This window comes from Zootoca vivipara, chromosome 13 (genome assembly GCF_965207765.1).
Source record: "Zootoca vivipara chromosome 13, rZooViv2.hap1.1, whole genome shotgun sequence".
NCBI classification, from domain to species: domain Eukaryota; kingdom Metazoa; phylum Chordata; class Lepidosauria; order Squamata; family Lacertidae; genus Zootoca; species Zootoca vivipara.
This window is the reverse complement of record NC_142596.1, coordinates 18,692,947-18,709,624: the sequence shown is the minus strand read 5'-3', so window position 1 is coordinate 18,709,624 and position 16,678 is coordinate 18,692,947. Positions and strand designations below refer to the sequence as shown.

Below are 16,678 nucleotides of genomic sequence, written 5' to 3'. Positions count from 1 at the left end.
ACCTTGATGGCAGAAAGTGAGGAGGAATTACAGAACCTTTAATGAGGGTGAAAGAGGAGAGTGCAAAATATGGTCTGAAGCTCAACATCAAAAAAACCAAGATCATGGCCACTGGTCCCATCACCTCCTGGCAAATAGAAGGGGAAGAAATGGAGGCAGTGAGAGATTTTACTTTCTTGGGCTCCTTGATCACTGCAGATGGTGACAGCAGTCACGAAATTAAAAGACGCCTGCTTCTTGGGAAGAAAAGCAATGACAAACCTAGACAACATTTTAAAAAGCAGAGACATCACCTTGCCTACAAAGGTCCGTATAGTTAAAGCTATGGTTTTCCCAGTAGTGATGTATGGAAGTGAGAGCTGGACCATAAAGAAGGCTGATCACCGAAGAATTGATGCTTTTGAATTGTGGTGCTGGAGGAGACTCTTGAGAGTCCCATGGACTGCAAGAAGATCAAACCTATCCATTCTTAAGGAAATCAGCCCTGAGTGCTCCCTGGAAGGACAGATCGTGAAGCTGAGGCTCCAATACTTTGGCCACCTCATGAGAAGAGAAGACTCCCTGGAAAAGACCCTGATGTTGGGAAAGATTGAGGGCACTAGGAGAAGGGGACGACAGAGGACGAGATGGTTGGACAGTGTTCTCGAAGCTACGAACATGAGTTTGACCAAACTGCGGGAGGCAGTGGAAGACAGGAGTGCCTGGCATGCTATGGTCCATGGGGGTCACGAAGAGTCGGACACGACTAAACCACTAAACAACAACATCTTTTTGTTGAGTTTCTAAATCGTATTGATGTTTTGTTATGAATCAGTTTAGCACACTATCCTGGAAAAACTTGATCAAAGGGAAATTAAGAAACATTTGCTCATTTTAAATAAGTGAATAAAATCAGTTGTGACCTGAGCCTGAGACGGCCATCCAGCCATTATAGCAAGCCATGTGAATGACAACCTCCTGCGGTCCTGTGGAAGCAGAGGCTTATCAATGCAGTGATGATCTGCACTACATGGCTGGTGGGCTGGATTTCATGGGCTGTAAACTGAGTGTGCCTGATCTAAGGTCACAGCCAAAGTGGGTGTGAAAAGGTCAAAGTCATCAGGCACACTCTCACACCAGCATGGCATCATAGAGAGCAGCCTTCCCAGTTCTCATGCCCTACAAATGTTTATGACTCCTGTAACGGATTAGCCCTAGTATGGAAGATTTATTAAACCCTGGATTAGAAAGAGTTAATCCATCTCCAACTTAACGGACAGCACATCTTTTGGAGGCGGGACGGTTCCCGGTTCAAAAGAGGAGGGGATAGCCGTTTGGAGAGGGAGAGGGGAGTGTGGGGACAAAGGAGGGAAGGAGAAGGGTGTGAAGTGAGGTTAGTGGTGGTTTAGGTTAGGCTTAGGTGAACTTGGAGTTAAAGTTTGACAGAGTTAGTGTACAACTGTAACTAAGTTTGTAACCTTATGAATCGTTAAGAAACCCTATGTTCTCAAGAAAATTCATCTTTGTTGTGCCAAGGAGAATCGTCTCAGTTGTTCCAGCAGCGTATCAAAACTCACAGAGGTGGAGACTCAGAAGAGGGCAAAACTTACCTCAGGGAAAAGGGGGATAGTTTGTGTCCTAGAATCACACAAAAGGGGCAATAGGGTGAAAAACTAGAGTGCCACAAATTTGCCAAGGTGAAAAGGCAAACTGATACAGTGGGGATGCTAGCTGAGGGCGGGACCATTTACTGTAGGCAAGAGGTTGTTCATTTAAGTAGCTCTGAGTTTTAATGAGATCAGGCCACGAAAGCTGGAATTAGACTCTCCTTACTAAGAAGCCCAGAAGTAGTGAGAGGTTTATTTTAAGGCAAAAGGAGTTGAGTGGGGGATTGCTTCACCCCCTGGACCCCTTCGTCTCATAATTTATTGACAGCATCGGAGTTTCGTTGCAACTCCCATCAGTCCCAGCCAGCATGGGCAATGGTCAGCAATGATTGGGGCCATAGTCCAAAACATCTGGAGGGTAGCAAATTGGAGAAGTCTTGCCTAGTGACTAGAGTCACATAGTAACTACACCAATGATTGTACTGGCTTTCTGCCTCTCCCCACATGAACCCACTGAGATCATGTGTTAATAATCTGAGGTCCTTCTCTGTGTGCCCGCTCTGAGGGAGGTGCGAAGAACAACAACACAATAACAAGGCTTCTCAGTGGTGGCTCCCCACTTATGGAATGCTATCTCCTGGCACCATCATTCATTACCTATTGTTGTGGGGTGGTTTTTTTTGGGGGGGGGGAGGCTGTATGTCTGAGTCCCTTAGTCCCTTCTAATTCCTGAATCCAACCAGGATCCAATTGCTGTAATAGACAAGTTTCTTGGTAATGGCCCCCTAAATATGGGTTGTAAGGGTATCAAAGAAAGTGGTTGTGTGCCAGAGGATAAATGGGTGGGTCTCCCTCCTGGGTGGGTCTCCGTCCTAGGTGGGTCTCCCTCCCTTAGCCTTCTGCTAGTTAGAACGACAAAGCCAGAGCTGTGTGTGTCAGCCTGAAGATGAAAGCAGGCTGGACAGCTGAGAGACAGAACCATGTCTGATCTCTGGGATCCAAGGCTGTGGCCATGGGAGAAGTCAGACCTTCTTGGCATGTTAATACTGTGAGCCCCTCCATTGTAGGCTCGGGTTGCATATATGTGTCAATAATTCAGCTCCGAGGACCTTCTGGCGGTTCCCTCACTGCGAGAAGTGAAGCTACAGCGAACCAGGCAGAGGGCCTTCTCAGTAGTGGCGCCCACCCTGTGGAATGCCCTCCCATCAGATGTCAAGGAAATAAACAACTATCTGACTCTTAGAAGACATCTGAAGGCAGCCCTGTTTAGGGAAGTTGTTAATGTTTCATATTTTATAGCTTTATTATTATTATTATTATTATTATTATTATTATTATTATTATTACTAATGTTCTGCTGGGAGTCATCCAGAGTGGCTGGGGAAACCCAGTCAGATGGGTGGGATATCATCATCATCATCTAATAATAATAATAATAATAATAATAATGTTCATCATCATCAATAAACCATATACCATAAAGATACCACAGTCTCCACTGTCCCTCATTCCAAGGAAACCTAACCCTGGGTAAGCGCCTGGAACCCCTGGAATCTTGCACCGCTCGCTCACAGATTAAGGTAGCATGCAACATTCTCTTTCCCATTTCCTTTCCACCAGGTTTTTGACCTTTCATTATCTGTGGCTTTTGTCAGTGGGTGGGATGCTTTAGGCCTGCCTTCTTATCAATATGAATGTATTTTTAGCATTTATTCTCTTTTAGTTTTATGTTGGTTTCAATGCATGTACTATTTTTTTGTAAGTCGCTGCAAGCTACTTTTGGAACAACAACAACAACAACAACAACAACAACAACAACAACAACAACAACAACAAAGTGCTGCAGCAGGACCAAAGAGAACAAAGTTCAGAGTCTCACTTAGCCATGTAGCTCTTTGGATGACCTTAAGCAGCAATCACTTAGCATGGCTAAAACAAGGCAACAACAAAGGAGAGGCTGACTAAACATCAGGAAAAACTTTCTAACGGAAAGAGCTGTTCAACAGTGGAACAGTCTCCCTCAGGAGGTTGTGTACCATCTGTCATGGATGTTTTAGCTGAGATTCTTCACTGCAGGGGGTGGACTAGATGGGGACCCCTGGGGTCCTTTCCAGCTCTATGATTCTATGAACTCTATGTACATTGCTGTGCGTTCCTTAGATAAAGATTTCCTAGATGTTGCTGGGGAGATACCAGAAAGTGATGTGGATGGATGGTGGTCTCACATACTTCTTAATGCCCTATTTGGGTGCAACACACAGCAGTTGTAGATGCTGTGGCAGCATCCAGGTTAGATTACAGTTAACATGCTTTACGTGTGGGTGAGCATCCTGCAGTTTGCCTCAACGCTCTCCCCACCCCCCTACCCCACCCCCAAAGGGTTAGAAATAGCTGGAAATCAAATAAGGCCAAATACTTAGGGCCAGTGCACTGGACCATCCCGTTCCTGGTTCTTGGTTTTCATTCTGCCCATAGTAACCACTTCCTGTTCATGATTAACCGATCCTCGGACTTGCTCTTCATGGCCGGAATTGTCTTTTGTCCTTTCCCCGGCACCACTCAGCATACATTTGAAGAGATTTGCAGACAGGGGTCAAATATTGCAGACCTTGCCTGTCAGATAACACGTTTGCCATAAGAGACCTTCCTCCTCTTGCCCCCGAACCCAAGCTGCAGGAGCTTATCTTGCATCCTTCTGAACCTTCCCAAACGATGGTGTCCAACCATCTACCACCAACAAATTATTCCCTTGTCTGAATTGTGTTCGGTGCTGAATGAAGTGTACCGAGGTCGGTCCTAAATTGCCTATTATTTCCTCTCCCATATTTTATGCACAGTTATCAGTCTCTCTTCCAGTTGCCTTTTCTGTAAGCCCCGCGTATTACGTTTCCTTAATCTCCCTCTGCAGGTCATGGCCTCCAATCCTTTAATCATCTTTGTTGCCCTCCACTGGATTCTCTTTAATTTATCAATGTCTTTTCGTTAATGAAAGACACAGAGAAAAGAAAGAGAATGGAATGTACAACTTGTTCCGCTGTAGCGATGCCTGTTTCTAGGGAAGGGAGAGAGAGAGAGAAAGAGAAAAGAGGGAGGGGTGTCGAATGCATGCTGCGGAGTAAAGGATAAACATGTCAGAAGGGCAACATGTGGATTAATGAGGGCATTGTAAATGCATAAGAAATGGCTAGAAAGGGGGGGGAGATTACAATTCTATGTATTTTCTAGGGAATGTCTGCTGTTTCTAGCACTATGATTTTTGGACAAGGGGTGACTCTTGTAGGTTAAGAATAGATCTTCATGTACATTCAAAAGCACTTTCCCAATTTTTTTTTTAAAAAAATGAGAAATTAAGCCCAGCCCATTGCTAGACTTCTGAACTGCAAACAGTATGGTGTAATGGCTAGAGTAGAGATGGGAAACATGTAGCTCTCAAAATGTGGTAGCAGCTAGATAGCTCAGCTGGTTAGAGCATGGGGCTGATAATGCCAAAGTTGCAGGTTCGATCCCAGCATGGTACAGCTGCTTGATTGTTATGGTCCCTTTGAATACTACAATTCTATGATTCTATGACCATCACTTTTATCATCCCTGACCATCGGCCATGCTGGCTGGGGCTGATGGGAGCTGGAGTCTAACAACATCTGGCGGGTGACTGGTTATTTGCTTCTGCATTAGAGTGGTGGACTGGGACCTGGGAAACTAGGATTCAAATCCCTACTCAGCCATGAAGTTTATTGGGTGACCTTGGACCAGTGAGAGCCTCTCAGCCCAACCTACCTCACAGGGTTGTTGTGAGGATAAAATGGGGAAGAGAAGGGGAAGTGTGTGTGAGTGCCACCTTGAGCTCCTTGGAAGAAATTTGAGATAGAAATGTAGTAATAAACAAACAATCTACCTAGAAAGTGCTTTGTGGTTCATAGGTAGGTGAGTGGCCTAAGCATAGGTGTGGATTATTTAGTGCATGAAAATTAAAATGCAGGAGTTGTTTCACTTGAAAAAGCCATCATGAGCATGAGACCATCCTAGAACACAGGTAGGAAACCTGTGTCTTTCCAAATGTTAACGGAATACGACTCCTACCACTCCTGACCATTGGCCATGCTGGCTGGGCCTGATTCATAGCTGCCAAGTACCCTGTTTTGCCCAGGAAACCCCTGTATTTTCTTACCATTTTCTGCTGGTCTCCCGAATGGATTTATCTCCCATAAATCCCCCGGAAAGCAGCTCCTGCCGGCGCCCATGTTTCTGGTGCCACTCTGCCCATTTCCAAAATGGCTGCGGTGCCAGAAGTCGTTTCTACGCATGTCCGGAAGTGCGCAGAAGCGACTTCTGGTACTGTGGACATTTTGGAAATGGGCAGAGTGGCTCCGGAAGTCGCTTCTACGCACTTCTGGACATGCGTAGAAGCGACTTCCGGTGCCGCGCCGCTGCTGGTCCCAGATTTTTCAATCCGGAATTTGGCAGCTATGGCCTGATGGCAACTGGGAGTCCAACAACATCTGGGAGGAGACATAGGATCCCTAACACTGATCTACAAATTCCACTTGGACTGCTGAATGGAATGTTCTAATCATTAACATCTCACCGACTGCAGTAATTTCCATTTTTTAATGAAAATGATCGATCAATCCACAATTCTGCCTTTCTTCAGAATATAGCTGTACTCTGTTGGTTCAGCTCTTTCCAAAATTACTAATTTACTTAGCCACAATACCCCCCCCAACTGAGTGTTCCCCAGTCTACCACATGGGAAAATTGGTTTCCAGGATCCTTGAGTCACCCCTCTCTGCCCACTGCTTATATCATCATGGACCGCTGAGGCCCATTCTATACATATAGTGGAATCAAAGGGTCATACCTTACCTGGACCTCTTTACTTCAATCTATCAGTTGGAGTTTGTTATGTCTTCAGGCTCAGCTGAAAGACTGGGGTTGCTTACAAACATCCTGCATACTGAGCAATCACCCGTATCTATTTGCCCAAAGTTTGAGGGTGGTTAAACATCCAGTTGTTTATTGAATACTCAATTCTGATCTGTTTGCAAGGGAGGTGCCACAGTGTTGCATCAAAGCAATTGTTGCCCCCACACATGCCAGTGCATTTTTGTGCCACTTTCCTTATTCTCTGTGGCAGCCCCCGAGTTGTGGGGTGCCCTCCCCACAGAGGTGCATCTAACTTTTTCACCGTACACTTGAGATGTCTGTTTGCAGGGCACACCCTATTCCTCTGATTGCGATCTGCTTTAACTGTTTCTAATTTTAATTTGTTGTAATCTGGCCATGGCACTTGCTGGTAAAGGGTGGTTAGTAGCAATAATAATAATAATAATAATAATAATAATAATAATAATAATAATAATGTTCTCCCCTGTTATTAGACTCAAGCCTATGGGGTTCTGAGGCATGCTGCTTCTGAGAATGGAAACTTTGTTCAACTGCCATCACTAATAACTAGCGATAGAGCTGCCCTCCATATTGTACCAGGCTTGGGTGAGGAAAGATGGGGTAGATGTGGAAACCTTCTGCAATGTCATTTCCCAGCTTTTGTACCACCCCCTCCGGGCTCCATTACTAGAGCCACCTTACCCTGTAGTAATCGGTGCTGTAGACGTCTCTGGACATCCCAAAGTCTCCAATCTTCACCAGCAGGTTAGCTCCAACCAAGCAGTTCCTCGTGGCCAGGTCTCTGTGTACAAAGTGCTGGGAGGCGAGGTAAACCATCCCTGAAGCGATCTGGCTGGCGATTTGAAGCATTTGAGAAAGGCCCAGCTCCCCTTTCGCATGCCGAGGCTGCCCATCCACGAGGATCATCGCATCTGGGCCGTGTGCCCTGTGGAAGGCAAGAGAGGGTAATGTTTAGGTGGAGTCTCCTCTTTTTTCGCAAGTTGAATCCATTGGTTTGGGTTCTACCTGCCAGAGCAACAGAAAACAAGCTTGCTCCATCCTCTATGTGGCAGCCCTTCAGATATTTGAAGAAGGCTATACAGTGGGACCTCGACTTATGAATTTAATCCATTCCGAATGCACACTCGTAGGTTGAAAACTTCGTAAGTCGAGTTTCCCATAGGAAAAGCGGTTTCCCATAGGAATGCATTGGAAACGGAAAAAAATCCATAAGTCGAGGAAACCGCATCTAAAAACTCGTAAGTCAAGGAAACTGCATCTAGCTACGAACAGGTTTTCTGTTCGGATGTCGAAAAAATCGTAAGCACGCAGCCACTTTTCCCGCTCGTAACTCGAAAATGTCGGAGGTCCCACTGTATATCCCCTCATATCACCTCTCAGTCTTCTCTCCTCCAGGCTAAAAATATTGTGATATGGAGAATGGAGAATTAATAGAGGTTCGGGAAACTTACTATCCACATTAAACAATAGTATTCATGAACCCCTGGTCAGTTTTCATCATCCACCCCAGTTCATAGCCCAGCATGGAAGCAGAACGGTGAAAATGCCTAATATGTGGCGAAGGAAGGACAATGTTGCTGTGGCCTCCTGTCTCTTTTATTAGATACAACAGCAACATTTCCTTTGTGTTTCTCTCTTCTGGGTTCGTTTGAAATCAATCCTGGCATTTCACCCTCTTCAACAGCAGCAGCAGCAGCAGCAGCAGCAGCAGCAGCAGCAGCCCCGCAGAGAGTGAACAAATTGAAAAATGCCTGTGCAGATGGATCCCTCCATCTTGACATGGAGCTAAACTCTGAGAGCAACAAGTTCTGACTTGCTTGCATCCTGGAATTTCTCTCTCTGATAAGCTTGAGGCATATGTGGAGGGGAGGGAGGGGAAGGAAGACAGATATGACATGGCGGCGACAGATTTCTGCCAAAATATTTCAGGTTCAGCTGTTGAAGCTTTTCACGGCTCTCCTTCAGATGCTTTCCAAAATGCATTGTCGAGAGAGAGAGAGAGAGAGAGAGAGAGATGACAGGGCTCCACAAATGGGGATGTGACAGGTCAAGTGGCTTGCATTGTTAGGAGTCGCCTATAGTGGAAAAGCCGAGTGCTGAGGACAGGTCTAGGGCTGACACAGGGATGCTTGAGGAATTTGATCCTTGTGGATTATGGTATGAGCTGACCTGGACCACATTAACACAATATATTTATAGTACTATGATACCACTTTAAGCTCTCATGACTCCCCCTAAATAACTCTGCGAGCTATAGTTTGTAAAGGATGTTAGGAGTTGATTGGAGACCCTTATTCCCCTTACAGGGGATTGATTGCTAAACACACCAACTAAACCAGTGTTTTCCAAATTTGGGTCTCCAGCTGTATTTGGACTACAATTCCCATCATCCCTGACAGCCGGTCCTGCTATCTAGGGATGATGGGAGTTGTAGTCATGGAACAGCTAGATACCCAAGTTTGTGAAACACTGTTCCTTTTAATCCCCCCCCCTGTTCCTTCTTTCATTAGTTTCTTTTTTATTTCCTGCAGAATTGTTTGTTTTATTGTCTTGTGAAAACTTCAATACCCCCCCCCTCAAAAAAAATCACCTTTCTTCCCACTACTGGGGTGTGTGTGTGTAATAACTTTATGAGATCACCTCCAGTCATAACTGCCAAGTTTTCCCTTTTCTCGCGAGGAAGCCTATTCAGCATAAGGGAATTTCCCTTAAAAAAGGGAGAACTTGGCAGCTATGCCTCCAGTACCAGAAGTTCAAATAATAGGTGCATAATGATTGTCGTTCACAGTCTGGCCAATGTCCAAGAATTCTCTAAATGTACTGCAATACTTTTTCATCTGTACAGGTTTTTGCTGGCTCCAGTAAAGCCAGAAACCGGATGATGCTTTAGTACTTTCCAGGTTGTAGCAATTGTATTAATTTTAAGTGGATATTCTGCACTATACTGTGTCACTAAATCTTTCTCTCTAAGTATGTGTGCATGTTTTATGGCTTTTTTGTGATGATAACAACTGGTACGGAACACTGTCACCTCTTTTATATATATATATTTTTGTTTTCTGGAAGCAAGGATCTGGAGGAGGTCTGGAAAGAAGCCCCTTAGTTAAGAAAATAAGAAGAGTCTGCTGAATCAGGCCAATGGCCCTTGTAGCCTAGCATCCTGTTCTCACAATGACCAACCAGAAGCCTGTGGGAAACCCACAAGCAGGATTTGACCTCAAGAGCACTCTCCCCTCCTGTGGTTTCCAGCTACTGGTTTTAAGCTGCTGCCATTGGAGACAATAGCCATTACAGGCACATGGAGGCTTTCATGAACATGTGCCTCATTTAGATGCTAATGCATGCAGTGAGCCTTTGCCTTCAAATGTATGTCTGTTTGCTGTTGACAAGTAGAGGATGGGATTTGGTGAGGGAATCATGGTGTTTTAATTACACGGAGAGAAAGGCATTGAGGAGAACTAGAAAAACCCAAGGTGGATTCAGAGGCCCCTGTCTCTTTGACCTTGGCAACATGGGGGGAATTGCCAATATTCCTTTGTTAAATCTAGTGGAACAAAGCTTTTGGATTTTTGCTAGCTTGTCAGAGTGACTTGGAAAATGCATTTAATCTCTCAAAGTCTCCCCAATCCAAGGCAGACCTATAGGGCTGGGAAGGAAAAACAAAGAACTACAACATCAAGAGCTCTGATGCTTCAAATCACCTCTAATGCTACCACAGCCCGCAGGTTCTGGTTTTCTTTCAGAAGGGGAGTGGGGTCCCTCAAAATGCCTGTGTTGCTAATAGACATCTCTTTGGATGCTTCCCAAAATGTCTTGTCCTTTTAGATGCCAGCTAAAATAAATGGCAGCTGGGAAAAGGGATTTATTTGTCCCAGTCATGAGTCAGATTCCACAGCTGGAGCACTTTGCCTTGGCAAATGTCGCAAGGACTGCTTATGGGTCATTGTCTGCATTGTTAACACATTTATGCTCCCACTGAATAAACGCAATGGGGGGGGGAACACACACACACACACACACACACACCTCTAGCTTCCGATTTTCTAAATACAGTATGAGGAGCTAACAACTGATCTTTATTTAAGGGCATGTTCCACCCCATGAATACTGAAAATCTTATACCCCACAGATCATTGCATTGTACATAATAACAGAGGAAGAGCCCAACTGGATCAAATCAAAATGCCCCATCTTGTCCTGCAGCCTGTGGCCCATTAGATGCCCATGGGAAGCCCACAAGCAAAGCTTGAGTGTAGCACTCTCACAACTTGTGATCCTTAACAGACATTGCCTCTGACAGTGCAGTGAGAGCATAGCTATCATGACTAGTAGCTTTGATTGCTTGGTGTTTGTCAGAATCCAAGGATAAATGAAATACTTATAAGATAGTCTGGCTGAAATTTTCAGTGAGCAGGACAAGACTAAGTGATGCTGCTGCTGCTGCTGCTGCTGCTGCTGCTGCTGCTGCTGCTGCTGGTGGTGGTAGTGGTGGTGTTTCAGCCCAGCAGTGGCTAACCAAGCTTGCCAAAAGAGCCACTGATGAAGTAAAAGATAATGTGAGTCCAGTGCATCCTAAAGTTCTGCATGTCTTGGAATGACCTACACAGAGCTGTGGAGTAATCAGCAAATTGGTGGAGAGCTAAGAAGGAAGAGGCAATAAGAGGCAGAAGGTATAGATCAGACTCTGTGCCTGTTAGGGGCTGCCAGGGATAGGACCAGAAACGTTTGAGCTATCAGTACTCCAGGACACAATAGTTCACATCAAAACAAAATATAAATGGAGTGGATAAAAGAATAGCAAAGTCAGTTGCAGCAATGGTCCAATCTAGCCAAGGCAACTGTCCTTCCCATGATGGTCTATGGGGGAAAAGATGGGTTTTCAATTGTTGCTGGGAACTTGACATTGTGTCAATCATATTTCAAGTAGGAGGGCATTCCATAGTCGGAGTGTCACCACAAAATAGGCCCTTTCTCAGGTCAATGCATAGCTGATTGTCCTTAGATTGCAAGGAGGACATCGACTGTTGATGTTAGCTCAATGACAGTTTGGTACAGGGAGAGATACCCCTTCAGATATTTAGGCCCCAAGTTGCCCAAGGCTTTAAAAGTCATTATTAGCACCTTGGTGGGGCACAATTCCCACTTCAGAAGGCTTTATGGCTCTTTGAGGTCTCTCCTTAAGAACTCTAAATCATTGTAAACCAAGCTTGTTCAGGATTTACCTCAGAAACTTATTCAGGTCTCCGTGTTTCATGTACTCAAATACCATTATGAGAGGGTCTCCATCACCACAGACACCATAGAACTTTACAATGTGGTCATGCTGAAGATTGGTGAGAAGTTCTGCCTCCCTTTGGAAATCCTTTCGGGCAGCCAAGGTTGGGTCTTTTAGGGCCTGAGGGAAAGAGGAGGATACAAAGACAAAATGAGGAAGCTAACAAAGGCCACTTTCCTCCTAAGCTTTAAGCCTGTTGAAATTGAGTAAATACAGATTACCACCTATCAAATGGAAACTTCCTATGGTGTGCAAATAACTAGCATGTGACCCCCCACAGAGTTGCCCAGAAGGTTGAAATGGTCCCCCACTCCTGATATAGTGGGAAGCGTGACACACTGTGATCCATTCAGAAACAATGCCAGAATATCACCAGATATGAAATTGTATGTGTGTTTGACCCAATCTCAAATCTCATTGCAGTGGAATTTCCACAAACCCATCTGTGAGAGAGCAGGAAACAGCCTTCAAAGGTAATAGCTTCCACTTATTTCTAGCTCAGTCAGAATTGGAAAACCATGAACCCAGAATTTGAAACCAATTCTCAATGAGGGGCAGAAAACACGATAGCTCCTTATTACAACTCCCCTGAACTAGTCCACCCATTTACTTTGGAAGAGCTGAATTTGCTGTTTTTTATTCTGTCAATTGATGTGTTGGGGTGTGTGTGTCATCTCTACTGCATTTCCCCCCCCAAATCCTGTTTTCATTCCCTTTGGTTTACCGTAAATAGTTTTTTGAAAGAATGAGACTCAAATCTGTATTCTTCTTGAAAATGGCTCCTCAACCACACTCATGGTTTGTCATGATTAGGTACTTTTGCCAATTGCACGCATGGAATTAATAATACTGGAGTGGCTTTGGGTTTATTTAAGAATTAGTTGAAAGCATATTACACCTGTGTCTGGTATGTTTCCTCATGAAGACACAGCTTTCAACTACAGATGAATATGCTCTCAGGAATTCTTCATTGAGGATTTCAATGTAGGGGGAAAGGGGGATTTTTGATTCAGTCTACATTTTTAAAATAGGTTGACCTAATTCCTATGACCTATAAGTCCCACACTTATATAAAGATCAGAATGCAGCTATTAATCAGTTTATGCACCACTCTGAATTTTATGATGCATTTTCAAAGAAAATGTGCACAAAATTAATATTTTAGAACTACACGGAGAAGCATATAAAAATGCATATTTTAGGGGGGAAATGCATCACAAAGCATACACAATACATACTGTATTTTCAAGGGAAATGCATTAGATTCATACAAAAATGGTTTGTTTTAGGAGAATACTCTCAGAGTGCTAGAAAAAGTGTACTTTAGGAGGAGGTGCATACAATTTAAACACATTTTTCTGTTCTTTCCCCCCTTTTTCTTTTCTTTTTGCAAAATAAGCCAGAATGTAACCAGCTTACAATTGAGCACATGTCAAACTAATATGGATCTAGCCAGATCTGCTCATCCCTAACTCAGTGTCAAATATTCAGCATATATTTCATACCTGTATTTGACACTGGATGATAACTTTAATATGATGACTTTAATATGGCATCATAACTCATATCCAACAGTATGTGATTGCGGTCATGTAATTATATTTAGTATTTTACCATTGAATAGCTGGCAAGCAATGGTACTGAGCACCTGACATTAATCGATAGGTGATGAGTGCCTGAGATCACATCTTTTCCTCTCCATCATTTGCAATCTGGACCATAGCTCTCAGTGACAGACCTCAGGCTTAACACAAAGAAGGGCCAAATTTCCATCCTTGGTGCTTCCAGGTAGGCTTGTGAAAAACTCCTTTCACAAAGCCGGTATAGCTGTTGCCAGTCAGTGTACAGCAGGCACCCCCAAACTCCAGCCCTCCAGATGTTTTGGACTACAATTCCCATCATCCCTGACCACTGGTCCTGTTAGCTAGGGATGATGGGAGTTGTAGGCCAAAACATCTGGAGGGCCACAGTTTGGGGATGCCTGGTGTACAGTGTAGACAATAAAGAGCCAGGAAGACCAATGATTTAAACTTAGGAGCTTCCATTGCTTCTATGATGCTTCTCAATCTTGCCTGCTGCTGACCTGGGCATTGAAAGAAGAAATGGGGCCGATATGAGGCTGGACAGCTGGTGTGGCCCTTAGAATGAAATAATTTGATTGCATTTTGCCACACTGCATAAGGACCTGCCTGAAAGATCCCCTTAGGACTGAAAAGTGAGGCAGTCATTAAATGAATAAAATAATAGGAGTGACATTTTCTTTATCTTCGTTATTATTCCATGCTGACAAAGAGCGAGAGGAACAGGCCACTTCCCTTTGCTCACCACCTCATAAAAGCATGATGTGTGAAAACAGTCTGAATGGAATCGCGGAAAGCATTTGAAGACATAGCAAGAGCTATTGCAGATTGAATCCATCTTACTTGACGTCTCTTCAGAAGTCTGACTCTATTGAGTTAGACTCTCAAAGAAAACCATGTCAAGTTGGTCTCCTTTGCCAAGGTGTGAAGTGTCATACGGAGGAACGGCATTTGAAAGAGAAACTTTTCTCTTTTAAAACAGAGCAGACTTTAAACACACACACACACACACACACACACACACACACACACACACACACACAACCTAAACCCCAGAATCTCTGCCTTATCATTCTAACCCACATCTATTCAAAAATCACATAATTTCATTTTAATTTTCCTCCCTTAGGAGATAACCTGACTAGAGACATTTAGATGGATGATTCAGATAGATGATAGTGCAGTGCACAGATGGAAAAACATCCATTCTCATCTTGGGCCCTTGATTACTTTCAGCCATTTAATATCTTCATGATGTTGTTATCATGCCTTAAGAAACTTAGAGGTGCCTCTTGTATTTTCGTCACAACCCTGTGACACACACACACACACACACAACCCCCAAATGCTTTCTAATATTAGGGGTGGACCAAAACCTTTTGCCTTGCTTTGTGTTCCTTTTTCTGATCACTGAAAAAAGGCCACCTGGTTTTGCTTCACCCATTGCAAATCTATATGGGTTGTTTTCACCTCACCTCAAAAAGGATATTGTAGAGTTGGAAAAGGTTCAGAAAAGGGCAACCAAAATGAGAAAAAGTTGCAGAGTTTGGGACTTTTTAGCTGAGGAGGAAAGGCAAGTATGATGTGACATGAGAGGGGTTTATGGAATTATGCATGGCGCGGGGGAAATGGACAAAGAAACATTTTTCTCCCCCATGCACAACACAGATTAAAGGAAATCTTCCTTCACGTAGCACATAATGAAACTGTAGAATTAGCTCCTACAGAAAGCAGTGGTTGCCACCAACTTGGATGGCTTTAAAAGAGGATCAAACCAATTCCTGGAGGATAAGCGTATCAATGGCTACTAGTCATGAAGGCTATGATCTGCCTCCACTGACAGTGGCATTGAGTCTCTGAGTGTCACTTGCTGGGAATTCTGGCTCGGTAGAGTGCTGTTGAATTAATGTCTAGCTTCTGTGTTTTCCATGAGTATCTGATCAGGCACTGTAGGAGCAAGATGTTGGACTTGGGGGGGGGGGGTATGTTCTTAGCATTGTTTACATATTTAGGCCTAATGCTATAGTGTAGCTTAATCCAGATGCTGTCTCTGTTGCGAGGAAAGTTTGCTGCTGCTATTTTTTGCTGGCCACAGAGGGTCTTCCATTGCTTATTGCTGATTTTAATTATTATAGATTGTTTTTCCAATCCTGTCTTCTTTGTAAGCCATATATGTAGCATTTATTGATTGGCATCTACATAAATTTGATAAATAGTTATCAAATATTGACTCAGAAGTTTTGCTGTGAAATTGCTTCAAGATATTTTATGGGAAGTGACTCATAAATGAAATTAAATTTTAGAAGTGGGCATTTCCCATGGTTTCCCCTATAGTTTAGAACACACTTCCCTTTGTGATTCATGAGGCGCCAGAAAATTTAACAATCGCTATTAGAACTGGAGCCCTGTGAGGAGAATATAAGTCTTTTAGCAACTCTTGATTCTTACCAAACTACAATTCCCATGATGCTTTGGGGGAAGCTATAACTATATAATAATGCTTTAAATGTAAGCTTAGGGTGTGACTTTGTTATGATATTTCAAGGGGATCGGGAACTGTAGGGATTGGATCAGGCATCCCCCAGACTTCGGCCCTCCAGATGTTTTGGACTACAATTCCAATCTTCCCCGACCACTGGTCCTGTTAGCTAGGGATCATGGGAGTTGTAGGCCAAAACATCTGGAGGGCCGCAATTTGGGGATGCCTGGATTAGGTCCTGGAACCATCAGTTCTGTGCAGCTGGGCAACTAAATATCAACTATGGTGACAGGTAAGAGGGTTGGCCTTTTAAGTCTCTGAACTTGTCTACAAGGCAGGTGGAGCTTGGAGAAAACAGTCTGGAGACAGGGGCTTTAAAGGCCCCCATCTGCTCCCAACTTTTTCCAGTTGCTTGCTTGGAGCTGTCCATGGTCCAGCAGCTTTGTTTTGTAAGAACATAAGAACAGCCTGCTGGATCAGGCCATTGTTCAATCTAGTTCAGCATCCAGCTCTCACCATAGCCAACCAGATGCATGTAGGAAGCCAGCAAGCAGGACCAAAAACAAGAACATGATTCCCTACTGTGGTTTCCAGAAAATGGAATTTAAATGCATTAAATGCAGGTAAAAAGGTAAAGGTAAAGGACCCCTGGATGGTTAGGTCCAGTCAAAGGTGACTATGGAGTTGTGGTAGTCATCTCGCTTCAGGCCGAGGGAGCCGGCATTTGTCCACAGACAGCTTTCAGGGTCATGTGACCAGCATGAATAAATTGCTTATGGCGCAACAGAAAACTGTGATGGAAGCCAGAGCACACGGAAACACCATTTACCTTCCTGCCGCAGCAGTACCTATT

General features: G+C 44.0%; 1 protein-coding gene across 3 annotated transcripts in view; it reads right to left on the bottom strand.

The window, feature by feature from the left end:
* NTRK3 (neurotrophic receptor tyrosine kinase 3) overlaps positions 1 to 16,678 on the bottom strand; it is a 406,625-nt gene that overhangs the window by 51,287 nt on the left and 338,660 nt on the right. For all 3 annotated transcript variants that reach the window (XM_035131834.3, XM_060282684.2, XM_060282685.2), the window contains exons 14-15: positions 11,714 to 11,886; positions 7,173 to 7,416 (exon numbers count right to left, since the gene is read on the bottom strand). In XM_035131834.3, coding sequence (XP_034987725.2) covers positions 7,173 to 7,416; positions 11,714 to 11,886 — 417 coding nt within the window. The remainder of the gene's footprint in view (positions 1 to 7,172; positions 7,417 to 11,713; positions 11,887 to 16,678) is intronic.